General features: G+C 39.8%; 1 protein-coding gene across 1 annotated transcript in view; it reads right to left on the reverse strand.

Annotated features, from left to right (window-relative positions):
• Nucleotides 1-595: 595 nt before the first annotated feature.
• The window catches only part of LOC139718486 (galactosylceramide sulfotransferase-like), a 64,480-nt gene continuing 49,542 nt past the window's right edge, over nucleotides 596-15,533 (reverse strand). Inside the window, exon 2 of the mRNA XM_071629963.1 lies at nucleotides 596-1,697. Within this exon, the coding sequence (XP_071486064.1) occupies nucleotides 596-1,697 (1,102 nt within the window). The remainder of the gene's footprint in view (nucleotides 1,698-15,533) is intronic.

The following is a 15,533-nucleotide window of genomic DNA, read 5'->3' on the forward strand; positions in this document are numbered from 1 at the left end:
TTCTTAACACCACCCATTAATTCCCCCCCCCCTCCTCCAAATATTACTACGCCAGTGTACGCAGACATCTTCATTTTTTTTTTAAAATGCAGCTTGCTCTTGGTAGGAGAATACACGAGAAGGAAACATCAAATGAAGTTTATTATTGCAACAATATAAGAACATGTATAGCAATGAACAGGATATCAACGTTATTTGAATCTTCATACCCTCGTCCATTAGACATAGTACGCTTTCTCTACTGGAACAAACAAAAAATTAATGACTTGAATGGCATGAACTACAATAAAGAATGCACGGTGTACGTGTTCTTCAGTGTTCTTTGGCATAGGACTCGTAGCTTTTAAAGCACTCGTTAAAAACAATCATATAAGATCTATGGCGTCTTCTGGAATGAACGCTACAAACTGTTCTTGCAGACCAGAAGCACATTCACATATCGCCTTCGAGGAAAACGGTCATTAACAACATGGAAGTGAATAGCGCCATCTTTTGTTGATCAGCCGGTTGCAATACGCACCTATTTTTTTTTCCTTCTCCTTATTGGAATTCAGGAGGCAGATTATATCTGCACTACAATTTTCTTCAGCATGTTTCAGGAATGAAAGACAGAATAATACAGGTCTCGTAGATAAGCTAGAGAAAACTTGGACGAAACTTCTCCGTTCTCGCGCATGCGGTCCTGTATAAGTGACGTGTAACTGACGTCACCGCGTAGAATGTCTCTGCATCTTGCGCTCGCGTTCGATTTCGGTTTGTACCTCAATTCTCGCCCGTCATCGACTGTCGCTGTGAAATCGATGCACTCTTGTGTCACCTCAGTCTGCATGCGTTCGAACGTTGCAAGGTCCTTGTAAAAACTTGGCCCATATTCCTGGACCTTCTCCCAGAAAGTCCTGTTGAAACGCTCATAGAGTTTGGCGTCTGCGCAATTCCAACTTCGAATCTTCGTTCGAAGCTCGGGCGAGAGCGAATACCTGCGGCTGGGCACGCGCACACCGTTTGATAAGTAAAGAATATCGTCGAAATCCCAGCACAGGAGTTTTTTCAAGAGTAAGAGCGACTCGTGATAATATTCTGTGATCATCACGAGGTCGATCTCTTTGGCGAGTGTCTCGATCTTGTAATCGACCATGTATTCGTCGTCGTGGTACTTGTGGTCCAAGCCCAGGTCGAATAACTGTTGGTTTCGCATGGCCTGCCAATAGTAGTCGTAGGCTCTCATATTCAGGTACGTCCGTGGTTGCTTCATGAACTCTTCGATGGGTTGGTCGTACTTGCTGAGGCCAATTTTTTCCGCCACCCTGAAGTAGCTGAACGCCGACTCGAATTGCGCAACGGGTTCCCTGATGATTGTCACGTATTTGGCGTGATGCACCACGGCGTCCATTTCGGGCCGGTTGTAGCGAGCATGGTTTGTCAGCATGTCGAAACCGTCGCCAACGTTGGAGCAGTTTTTCGAAGACAGTGCCTCCTGGTCGGCGACGACGGAGCGATCAAAGAGGGAGTTTTCAGTGAGTATGTGTCCAGCCGGGCGGACGGCGAACGACAGGTTGTGGAGGTAGCCGAAACGCTCTAGGATGGAAGCTGTGGTGCTACTCGCCGTCTTGTGTGTCTTGACAAAGACTATACGACGCTGCTGAGAACACGTGCCGTTTGATGACATCACATTTCCCTCTTCCTTCGTTTGAATTGCCCTGGGCAAGATAAGAGATAGAAAGAACAAAACATTCAGACGTGACGTTATCTGGTCCCCATATCGTAAAAATCACACTATTAATCATATCTTAATGAGAGACATCATCAATGACCAAATTTCGGGCACATAAAGATAAAAGATAGGGGAAAATAATCAGACGTGACGTTATCTATGTCCATACTGTAAAAATCACACGATTAATATCTTAATAAGGAGCATCATGAATGACCAAATTTTGTACACGTAAACCAACAGGTCATGGTATAATAGACGACACTGACATTGCTGTCCGAACACGAAGTTTACTCTGCGCTTGTACGAGCTTATGTTCATGCGCGCATAGGGAAAGTCGATTTCGGCGATTTCGGCGGTGAGCGAAATATTCCATGAACTTTGTTCACCAATGTAGGTCACTTTCTTTGAACAAGGCAAGTGCCAAAATGTGTCTCGCTTATTCGCGTAGAAGAAATTAATGTTTTTCTAAATCCCGGAAGTTCATTGCCCCCGCCTATGACCTTTGACCTTGAGGTGACCTTCAACTCCCCAAGGGACATTTACCAGCCAAGTTTGGTCACAAACGGGCATATGCATCAAAAGTTATGAGCCATAATTGAAACCCGCCGTAAAAACTTAACATTGGGCCCTAAAACTTCGTTGACACCTGTTTGTGACCTTTGACCTTGTGATGATCTTCAACTCCCCAAGGGACATCTACCACGCATGTTTGGTCACAAACGGACATAGGGATCAAAAGTTATGAGCCATAATCGAAACGCACCGTAAAAACTTAACATTGGGCCCTAAAAGTTCGTTGACCCCAGTTTGTGACCTTTCACCTTGTAATGACTTTAAACTCCCCAAGGGACATCTACCATCAAAAATTTGGTAACAAACGGACATATGCATCAAAAGTTATGAGCCATAATCGAAACGCGCCGTAAAATCTTAACATTGGGCCCTAAAGTTCATTGACCCCTGCCTGTGACCTTTGATCTTGAGGTGACTTTCATGTTTGGTAATGTGTAACTATGTATAACCACTCTTCCCTCCAAGTTTGATTGAAATTAAAGTCCTCAGTAAAGAGTTGTTCAAGTTTTTGTAGCGTTACGGACGGACGGACGACGGACGGACGACGGATGGACGACGGACGTACGGACGACGGACGGACAGACGCCGCAGGCGGACACTTAGTGTCCCCGCATCTCCGGTGGGCTCGACAAAAATGAGAAGCATTTGCTCAAGTTATTAAAGAAGGAAATGAAAAAAAAGTGTTATCTTTCTAGTTCCCATAGATGAGGAGTTGTTTTCAATCAATATAAGGATGATAACTTCCTTCTTTCCTGTTACTGGGTTGTTAAAGTTCCTTGTATATGTCTGTATGTGACATGCTCCAACACTAGAATGTAGTACGCGACTGTGACATTATTGCATATGGATTCCAATATCCACTGATTTGATGCTGTATCTCTTGCAAGCTTTTTGCAGCGATGAGTTGTATCAAAGTGCTACGTGCACAAACTCATTCTAGAACGCCAGAATGCTTCAGTCTTTTTTATAGGACATTGTCACATCTATTTACACAACCAGTGACTTCCTTTGCAACTCATAGAATAATATACACTTACTCACGAGTATCCCCACGAGTATCAGATTTCATATGTCATCTTCATTGTTCAGAAAAACATAAATCTCGATTCAGTAGCGCCTTCGAAAAATTTCGACAATAGATTTCTATCTAAGTAGACAACATCTCCATAATTACAAAAACAGCATTGTTATCAGGAGTTCGTTCCCATCACCCAAAAGAAAACAAGATAATGATCAGCACTACTTTATGAAGAAGCAAATATTCCTGAGGTGCTGTGATTGCAACCAAAATGAGTTCTATATTAGACTTAGACTATGAGCAACCATATATAGGCCTAGTCTTAAGGAAAAAACGATCAGCCAATGAAACAACAACCCATTGTCCATGGCATCAATGATCGCGGAAAAGTCCCAAGCCTTGTTTCACTAACATGGGAACTATATCAAGTCAAAAATAATGCAGATTCATATCAGATCTCGTTGGGAAGGATAGTCATAGGCCTTTACGATGTATTCTAGGACATGGCAGTATATGAATTTCTTGTTAAGTATGACACTTCCATTATAGAGATAGCGTTATGATCGGAGCCGATCGTTCCCATCACCCCCTCCCCCATAAAAAAAAGATAATGATCAGCACTAAGTTAATGACTAGTATACGCAAATATTCCTGAGGTGCTGTGATTGCACGGTGCTGTAACCGAAATGGAATCTAATCCAGATGAAACTATGAGCAACCATATAGGCATACTCTTAAGGAAATAACAATCAGCCAGTGAAACAACAACCCATTGTCTATGTCATCAATGATCGCGGAAAAGTCCCGAGCCTTGTTTCAAGATAAACATGGGAACTAGATCAAGCTAAACAATGAACCCACAGTTCGGACAGATTCATGTCAGCTCTAGCCGGAAAGGATACATAGACATTTACGATGTATTGTAGAACATGACAACATGGTCGCAAGGTATTATTCCCAAAATTGCATGGTACAAACAGTTCGTAACTTCTGAGGACTGATTGGTACCTAAATTTTCCCAAAGATCAGTCGACTTGAACTTAGGATTGATTTTAGAGCTTAATGAAGTAGGCCCTAGGGAGTTTTGGTATTTGCATTGTAGGTATGATGGAACACAGCAACAGTAACCCACAGTGCAATAAAACATGCTGATCTGTGACACGAAGACGCCGTAATGAGAAGCATGGTTATTGGTCACAATTATCATTACTCTCGAGGTTCAAGTCTCGGTGTGTTTGAGTTTGGTTTGTTTGGGATTGTTTATCGGTGTAATGGCAGAAGGACTCCTGTTAGAATGAAATCAGCAGGTATACAACAATGCTGTTAAATTGTCATGACCCGAATGACATCCATCATCAAACCAAAAGACTCTAAGAAATATGTCTGGGAGTTCGGAGGACAGAACAATAGTGGAATGTTTAAAATCTTTGATAACCATCGGAACACGATTCCACAATACCGCGTCCGTTATTCGCCAGCCGTTATCGCGTCTAGACCGTTTAGACGTCACAGTTTAGAGAGAGTGGGTATTGCATAGCCTTGTCTTAAGACTGCAACGAGTATCTATCCATCTATACATCTAAGAAAGGCACCCATTAGTTTACTTGCAAAGTGCTGTTGTCGTCTGCAGCACAGTAGCCTGTGATCTGTGAGAAGACTTTCTATACGACCTCGGGGAGTCATGCCTCCCTACTGGCGTCTTCTCGGCTTTCCTTAAGCTGCGCGTGAATTCAGTGGGAGATCTGACCTCCCATATTGGGTCACGCCATTCATTCATTCTTCATTCATTCATTCATTCATTCATTCATTCATTCATTCATTCATTCATTCATCCATTCATTCATTCATTCATTCATTCATTCATTCATTCATTCATTCATTCATTCATTCATTCATTCATTCATATTCATTTACTCACTCATTGATTTATTTTCCATCTCCAACTTGATAAAACACAATTAGATACGTGATATCAGTTAAGTTCCATACATTATACACTCGACTCGTGAACGCATTCGTGTGAGAAGTGTATGTGTGATGTGTATCTCTCAAACACCATGGGGAGGCAAATTAATTCATTTTTCTTTTCTTCTGATCAATCACACGTGAATGCTGCTTCCGCCACCGAGTGATGGCCTTTTATCTTCTTCTTTTCCCCACAAGTCTGTAACAAGTGAAACGAGGCTTTACTGCGTACGCCCATTTCCCATTTACACCAACTGTTATCATGCATGGTTACCGCAATTAGCCTGCGGCTGAGATCACTAGAGCACGGAGATTTACATAATTGCATCTCCAGTATTTTGCCGACAACAGGTAACAAAGACATTACAACGACCACTTCTGTCGGGAGAAGATTATTCTGCACTTGATCAAGAATGTAGAAGTGACACCGGTCTCCTAGCAATGTTTACGGGAGGAGGTGACCTTCCGAGCAGAAAATTTGACGGCAGAAGTTTTATCCCTGCTCCGTAAATGAACGCAACTTCATGAATAACTAGAAATGTCGCTATGGCGACTGGTGTGCCTCCGCCATAATATATGGTTCTCCAAATACGTCTATACAATGTACAATGTCTTTACAATGTGTGATGACAGTTTCACGTAATTTGCAAAATACTAAAATTACAGATTTGTCACAAATGTGCTGAATATTCACTTTCCTTGAATGGCTAAATTGTCCAAGAGTGTAGGTATTTGGCAGGTTGAGGATTTTACTTGACTTTTGACCCTTTTATAAGTTTATACATGAGTAATCTTCAAGGTATGGAGAAAAAGTGCAATTTTAACATTAAATGGTAAAATAGTAGCACGTAAACCTGGCCTTTGACCCATTACCTTTGACTTCATGATGATACCTTGAGTCATTTTCGAGATACGGAGGAAGAAGTGAAATTTAGCACTTTCATTTGACCTTTGACCCCTTGAACTTTGACATTTTGGCAACAAATTTTCAAGAGAATCTCTATTGAGTAATACATGTATATATTAAGTTTCAAGAAAAATCCTGCTGGCATTGAGTAGATATGAGGGAAGAAGTGACCCCCTGACCTGTGACCCCGAATTCTTATAATCACTCTTAGTCAGTACATGCATATACACTAAGTTCCAAATAAGATACTATTACACCATATGCGAGATATGGAGAAAAAACATGACATTTCAACATTTTGCCTTGACCTTTGATCTTTAACCTCATGACCTGAAACTCTCTCGGGAGAGCAGTATACATTAACTGTGAAGAAAAAACATAAAGGCATTGCGTGGATATGGGGGAAATAGTGAAATTTTGAGCATTTGACCTTGACCTTTGACCTTGAGGATGTGCACCTAACAGTTGATAGGCACAACTTTGCCCACTCATACACATAGATGCCAAGTGTCAGTAGGATACCTCAAAAGATTTTTTTTTTTCAAAGTTACGCTGTCCACAAAATTGATTACGGATGGACGGACGGACGACCCGAAAACATAATTTGTGGCGAAGGCATAAAAATCCCCCAAACAGAACGGCATCTGAAATTTCTAGGTTATTGCTTACAAACTACAAAGCATTTTTTTTCTTTTGTAAAACTTTGATGTTTCACCAGCTTTTAGCGTAGCACAGTAACATCGATCGTCACCACGTATGAAAATTATATGATTTCATCTCCTAGGCCTATATAGCCGCCTCATTAAACATAATATTTCAGAGTAATGTTTTACTTTTATATCCTGGTACAAGTCTACTACTATCTGACTTGATTATTAATTGGTAACTTAAATAACTCAACAAAAGGGAAATGAGTGGAATTTGGCAGGCAGGTCGATGAGAGATTAAATTTGTGGGGCTATGATCTGAAAATACATGAAAACATTAAAAAGAAATGTCCGGATAACAGAGAATCCGGACAATCGATGGCCGGATAATCGAGGTCTTACTGTAATTCATATAGGAACGGCGAACACGTCGAATCTCGATTGAACCAAACACAAAGTTAAAAGAAAGTACTTAATACAGTATAGCATCTTGTTGTGAATGACTCAGGGGTAAGAACAGTCTTTATCTTTTCTATAGTCTGCACATGCTACGTTGTATGGCTTCAAAATGATAATGATACTCAGGAAAAAATTTTGATGTTCATTAGTGTGGTTTCAATCTTTTGGGATAGGGCAATCTGTCGATATATTAGAGAAATACAACTGGAATAAAGTGTACATAGTGTAAATAACCCTTTTACACATGTTTTTCAAGGTGGGTATAGGGTAATGTCGAAGATATTTCAAATTCGACGAAATCCTAAGGTTTTACATAAGAGAAAGCTTTGTAAAACGCATAATACGAGGAAATTATTTGAATAAACAATTACTGTCAAAACCACACGGCCAATATAAATTCCTCAAGTCGCCATAAATTGATTCCTTGTGCATTGATCACAGTGCCATATAGCCATCGGTCAGTAGTAAGCTTTCATCAGTTGTTTGTCTTAGTCAATAGTATGTCTGTATTAAAAAAAAAATGGTCTCAGTATCCACGCAAAATGCATATCTCCTTTAATGTCCAAACGGTGAATGGTTCACGGTACAAAATCCATTCTGGGTACCTACATGTACCAAAAAAAAAAAAAAAAAAAAAAAACGCACACAGTTAACGTGTCGAAGAAATGCAAATAAGAATTGCAAATAGATATACCTCTTCAGAATCAGACAACCATTATTAACACCTTACTGTACATGTCAAAGAACCACCACAGCAAAGTACGCCAGACTATAATGACCGCCGCCGATGTCTGCATGTGACTGCGAATATCCGATGAACAAAAAGACAAAGCCAGAGTCAGCATTCCCCCCCCCCGAATTGACTTCCACTATAAGGTCTGTCAATTATCTTTCCAATACTGAGCACTGTACAAATTGCACACCATGCTCAAGTTGGACTAAATCAAACATTATGTTCACATTTCCAATCTACCTGAATTTAAACCTGGCTACATTTTCTTCCCGTTTACATGGAAAATGAAAAAAAAAAATGACACGTATTCCTCGAATCAAATTAGTGTAGTCCTCTAATGACCTAGCAACGATGGCAGCGGGGAAAGTGATTTTATAGTAAATGTTGCTTCCTGTTGATGAACAAAGAAATATGCTTTTGTATCTTTGTGCTGCCAAATGAGCGAGTTGTTACATGATGACATCAACGCCTCTTGGAATTTACTCATTCAGCTGCGAAAATATGATTTTGGTGAAAAAACGCGACACTTTAAAATGACATAAGCTCGATCCTGTTATCTATTTGATTTTGAAGAAACTATAACGCTGTTTGTCTGAATTTGTTGTGGAATTGCCCTGTTGGCATCTGATTGCCTTAAATTTGCCACGATCAGATGAGTAATGACGTTTGGGTCATATCGATGATGATGATGACGATGATGATGACGATGGTAATGACAATAGATGCCATGATGACTTCTTGCTGCTAATACAAACAAATAATACAATGACGATGTACTGATTGCGATATATCAAAATGATGGATAGCTCTGACGTCAAAAATTATGCAAAACAGAAATACACATTTCACTCTTGGCTTTCGACCTTGAGTCCCATTACAGGGAACTAGGGCTATTCCTGCGAAGCAAATATTGATTCCCTTCTGAAAAAAAAAAGAATGTAAGCTGATCCTCTTGCTCAGTCCTGTCTCCCATTTCCTTGACGACATGTCTTTTAATTTTCTCGTCATCCTATGTCTCTTTCTCGCCATGCGATTCTCGTCTCCTTCATGGTAATGTAGTCTGGCTCTCACGAAAGCGTGTCTTCGGGACACGGCCCTGCGCTGCCCCCTGTGAAAAGAGTACGAGTAATCGATCCGCTCAACCAACCTTAATCTCGCTCGCCGACTGCAAACGGGTACGGACCTCAAAGGACCACTGCGCACAGGTTTGTGATACAAGCTCTCTCCTTGTCATGTGCATAAATGATGCTGTACTTTGATCACGTGATTCCTCAAAGTCGTCAAGCACTGCTGCACGGCATGCTGGATATCGCAAAAGTATTACATAAATAATATGACAGGTGCTCATGTCCCCATAGATGACAGAAAATTATATTAGATTAGAACAAGGCTTGCGGTAAAACATTTTACAAAATTAAAGGTGTTCTTTCAAGAACGATTACACTCTTACGTCACTTTTTGTGGATAAGAAAATGCCGCTTGTATTTTTTGAGCACGCGCGCTTTGCCTTTTATGCTTTCTCCTTTACAAACGAATAAACTGAGTCAAAAAATTCTCATACATGTATTCAAGTTTGTATTAGGTGCTGAGCTGAAGGAGTTACATTCATCTGGTGTGACGTAATAGACAAAACCTCTACCTGTAATGTTATCATATCGGCACACCAGCGCGTTAGGCACGTCAGATGAACACCTCGTGAACGCTGAAGTTGTTTTGAATATCAAAATATGCTGTGTATTTGTTGGCGATTCGAAAATATCAGGGACGACTAAGTATTTCTGAGGTGGTTTGGATCTACAACATTTTGAACAAGAGCCAGGTATATCAAGACCATCACGCATCTTCACTTGCGATGGGACAGAAGAAATGCTTACAGGGAATCAAAGTTTCATTTTTCCTGTGCCGCTACAAACCTAGGTAGAATATTAAAAAATGCCATCTTAAAAGCACAGTTTGACAAGATTTCTAGGGTGAAAATCTGTCTATAATCATTCATTTTATCAAAGTGAAGCTATATCGTGATGCAGTTAAAGGCATTGAAGTAACAAGTCCCTGTGTGACTGGATTTGCCATACATCGATTTCGCAAAGACAGTAGTGGTGTAGCATACACACCTCCTGTTGTTAACACGGTCCTTAGTCCATAGATAACGTGATAGTTACAACATAAGTTTTAGTAGGAATCTGCTTGGGTGTTTCGTCAATCATTAGTAGAACGTTGTTATAGGCCCATATGGGAGGAAAAGTTAATGTGTCACATTGTTTTCTTACTCATCGTGAGTCATCACAATTAATAATGTTAGGTAACGTCTATTAAGGGGAAATTCCGTCCTGATATCATCTTGCTTTGAATGAAAACAGAATAGTAAGAGAAAATCAGTGAAAATTTGTGGGCAAAATCAGACACATGAAAAGTGTGTGTATAAGATGTAATAGACGCATGCACGCACACACACACGTTCTGAACTATAACAGTTTCAGACAATTCTGTGTAACGGAGTCAACCGTTAAGCAGCTCTCCATTTGCTTTTGTACAGAAAATTTAACCTTTTTTCATTTTTCCTCAAATATTTGGGCACAGACAGAACGTATCCGCTATGGAAGGCGTGCCAAAACGTATTACTCTTATCATTTTACCAAAAAATGGACTGAAGATTTGTTTTTCCCTTTCGGGAAAAAAAAAAGAAAGAAAATCGGCGAGTTTTGTGTACAAATCGAATGGAGAGGTGCTCAACACACATACGTCACACACAGGTGCTACTTTGTCTCACTCTTTTAAGCTGTTACAGTTCATAACTTGTGTGTGTGTGTGTGTGCCCGATTTCCCCACACTTTCTTTGATGTGCTGCTCCGATTTTTTTTTCTGTTTTTATACCAATCAACATATTATCATCAGGATGGAATTTTCCTTGAAGTATTTTTCGTGAAGAGGATTTCCTTCGGTTATCAAGCACGACATGAAGATCTAAACGGTGTCACGTTTTAATCATCTTCAGTACACTCCCCTAAAGATGTGCGATGAAAATACCTCGGCGATGTTTTGATTGCAACCCCCCCCCCCTCGAAAATAGAGCAACCCCAAAAACCAAACAACAACAACAAAACAAAACAGAACAAAACAAAACAAACAAAACTTAAACATCACGACAAAATCCGTATACCAATGCATGAGATTGCACAGAAAGTGACAAACTCGAGAGGTTCGGATACAGAGAAGCGGAAACTGACATCGAAAAGCTTCATGAATTATGTTCGACGGGCAGGCCTGACCGTCATGTGAAATGTGAGTGACCAGGTCACCGTTTCTCACATCAGTCGCTTTCATGGGTGCATGAACCCTATTCTAGTGTACAAAATGGTCCGATGGGGAGGCGGATACTACAACGAATGGTCGCGTAAAGTCAATTGGTACATGCGACGATTCGTTATACGATTATGACTCGAAGTGGTTCATCTATCTCTGTCACGTCGCATGACGTTGCAACATGTTTAGACAGCATGACCCTTATCGCGTGTCAACATCAGTTGTGTTGCACGCTGTACTATTCTGTTTTTCAGTATAGTTTCTTTCGCGGTATTATGCCGCCTACCCACAAAGACTATCTGAGAGGAATGGATATACTAGTAATGTTATTTAATTATCCTACGGTAAAGATATTATGGGCACATTGTGAAGTATCTTATTTCGTTTTTTGGTCTCTACACAATTTACATATGCTTGGGTGATAGGGCGAACGGCTCGAAGCAGAATCCTGCAGTACACGGTGATTAATTTTGAAGTGCAGTTTTATTATACTCCTTCGAAAGAAATATTTTACTATTAAACTGGCTCCCTTTAAAAACAATATTTTTTTTAATGTTTGTGGGGTCTTAAATGTATACTACTACAATATTGCACATATCATTAGATGCTAACAGTGATGTTTTCAGATAACATGTATCGCTGAAAAACATAATAGATATACCCGATATTCATCGAACAAAGACACGATCTTGTATCTAGTGATTTAATGTAAATACAAAATACTATAACAGACATGAATACATACATGCCATTGAAACTATTTTACTCTTTAGACTTAGAAGTTTAAATCAAAGAAATATTCTATTTCACGTGCACTTTGTGTAAACCAGGAGGAACATATTTTATTACTTTTAAATCTCAACTCAGTCATCAATTACATTATTATATTAGCCACGTTTCCTTAAGTATACTTCCATTCTGTTAATAAAAGGGTGTACTTTGTGTACCATGTGGTTCTTCTCTTTTTTTTTCTAGCATCACAATATTTGCCAATGTAAATAATTATATAATATTGGATGGCCTTGAGATTAATACAAGGAAATATTGGACGAGCTATGCACAAATATTGGACGAGTCGAAGACGAGTCCAATATTTTGCTTAGCGAGTCCAATATTTCCTTGTTTTAATCGAAAATAGGACATTCAATATCATCATTAATATCCTACAGAGGATTTTAGCAAAGAATGTTTTCACTTAGGCCTACCCTTTCTGTCTCCGACTCCGAGTGCTGTTCCTACTGTGTAGTGATCCTGACATGGCGTATGGTACATGTACACTCTTCAGTGCAAGTTAATCCACTTCAGTCTCTGATAAAACAGTGATCTATGTATCCAAGGTAGCCGTCATGTTACTGTTAGATCTAGCTAATTTAGACCAGAATTAGATGTATGTATCCGAGATCTGAGAAACAATTCACGTCACATCTACCGTAGATCGTGAAAGATCGAATTACTCAATTAGGCTACTACTACCACAACTACTAGTAGTCCTACTGTGCTGTATATAACGTACTTGTACACACGTACGTACATGTACAGTAACTGTAATATGCATATCGCGCATGCAAATGCAAGCGCAGCGGCGGCGGCCGGCTACATTATATCGCGCGCGGGCTATCTAGCAGTAGCGCTGAGCATGCAGAGCTGCAGATCAATCGTCGCCTTGCGCCTGCATGCACAAAAAAATGCAACTTGTTTTCATCAAACCTAAATTTAACTTCCTGTTATGAAAGTGATATTTTGAAAAATTGTGTGAAAAACAATTTCAACTAATTGATATATGAAATTTGTTTGTATAAACACAGAATTTTAGAAGAAACGATATTCTAGTTAATTCGTGATTAACCAATCACAGACGTTTTTACTTCTTATTTCAGGTCATCTCGTATATATCTCAACCAATCAAGGTGCAGTTTATAAAAACTTTGGGGAATCCCCCTCTTGCCGTCCAATATTTTAAATATTGGTTGCCTCGGCAAAAAATATTGGTCGAGTTCAACAAACTTTTTAAGTGGGTTGGAGGTTATGAGGTGCGTCGACAAAAATAACACTTGTATTTGGGCTCTAAAAATCCTCTGTATGGATAATAATATGTGAATCATTGTATGTTGACCATTTATGATTGATCATACACAGACAATATCTTACCCGTTTGTGATCAAGGACCGAAGTCTATTAACAATAGTAGCTAGCAGAAACATATTTTCAAAGGGAAAAATCCTCCCTAGATGTGAAAAGCAACAAATTCATTATTTGATTTTAACGATTATCTTCGTTCTATTATACCGAACATTCACTCGAATACTAGCAATATACTTGCAAATAGACCTTGGAATAAGTTGTAACGAGATGTTAGGTTTTCGATAAAACAGAAAGACTGCGTCGACTCCGTATTCAATTATCCAGTGTGCTGTCCCTGACAATTTAACTTTATGAACCGCACTGGAATCTTCAACAACTTCAAGAACTTGAACTGTTACCAACTCTTTAAAATTCTTTTTGAACTTCACCAGAACATTTCTTCAATTGGAATGACTAACGTAGTTTATTTTCTCCAGAAGCATTCCACTGTATTACGTCAGAGACGCTTATGCAAATAGGTATTTGCATGATTTTATAGGTTACCAAACGCTCTTGGATGAGGGATCAAAAAGCCGTCACTATCTGGCAACAACCTTCCTGTTTATAATGCACTGCCATTTTACACACGAATATCCTCATCACATAGGGTTACCATGGGAAGGTCAAAGGTTGTCAGAGATGTGCCCGAAGGCTGTACATGAGAATACTGATCTACGATACCGATCGACATCCCAACAGGAGATTTACCTGAAAAAAAAAATGCAACAAGGCTCGTCATTCTCGTATTACGATGGGGAGTATAATCATGGAGCTACTAATTAGTAGCTCCATGGTATAATAGAGGACGGAAGCATCCATATTATATAAACGATGTATGATGAGATTGGCTTCAAGCAAGGCTACTATGTATGTGCAGCGACCGGCGCCTCGTGTCAATCAACTCCAGTTCAGGCGGTATCGAAGGCGTGACGATTCGAGAAATTGGGTGTCGCGTTCCGTCCTCAGCATCGGCGGTGGCGCTGAAAGCATAATTTGCTTATCTGTGCTCCATATCTACAGTGAGTACTAGAATATCCGCTCCTCAACAAAGAGGTTAAAGCATTTATATACAGCAAAGCATTTTTTTTTTTGGGGGGGGGGGTGGGGATGGTGATCTAGGTCGGGATGGATCTTGCATTTTGTTTTGCCTTTTTTTTTAGGTGAGATTGATCATGTTATTTCCGAAATTTCAGATCATTTTACTTACAAACACCTTCACTCACAGAGACAAAATTAATCGATAACAGGGCACCGAAGATGTCTTAACAGATGCATTTCCTATGAGAAAGTACTGGAGGAATGAAATCACTTAATTTTATCAACTTTACATTACAAACCTGAAGGTCTGATCAACGTCTGACGGATCCATCTTTATTTTTGTTGAAGTTTGTGATGTTTCTTTCTATGCTTCTAGTTATCAGCCGTATAATGATCACCAAGTGGAGACATGGTACGCTGTTAATAGTAACAATGGTGATGCATATGGTGAAACTGATTATTTTGACGATAGCACATAGCACAATGAGAGCATGAATCATTGATGATATAAGCAACATTAGTATTGAGATGGTACTGTTATTCAATTATCATCAAAACAATCAAAGTAATAATACCGTATCTGTAAAGCTGTTATCTATAAACATGATCAATGCGCATCTGTGACACTTCTCCCAACTGTATCTCATGTCCGGCTTGATTGCTGAACAACTCAGGCCTCGATCGGCTGCCGACGTACATTTTGAATTAAAAACATGCTGTAAATGTAGACAAGGAGAAGCACTTGACGACAGATGGTGTCTATCGGTATTGAACATCAATCTTTATTGCTCATTAAAGTACTTAAAACGGCTGAAATTCTCTTGAGGTGGAGAAGAGTTTGATAACGATCGTAAATTGAATCAAATCCCACCTCAATTAAAGGCCGAGGGGAGATAAGTCAGCGCTCGTAGGTCTTTCCCCGTAGTTCTAGACAGTTTGGCGTCACAGATATACGGACCCTCAAATCGTCTCGTCATCTGTCAGCCCCACAAAATAAATCATGGTAATTACGCGACGCGCCCTGAAATGAGGTTAGACAAACGTTCGTCCCGCAC

Source organism: Diadema antillarum, unplaced genomic scaffold, assembly GCF_040938485.1.
Source record: "Diadema antillarum isolate AM-2024a unplaced genomic scaffold, OU_Dant_1.0 scf00000008, whole genome shotgun sequence".
Lineage (NCBI taxonomy): Eukaryota > Metazoa > Echinodermata > Echinoidea > Diadematoida > Diadematidae > Diadema > Diadema antillarum.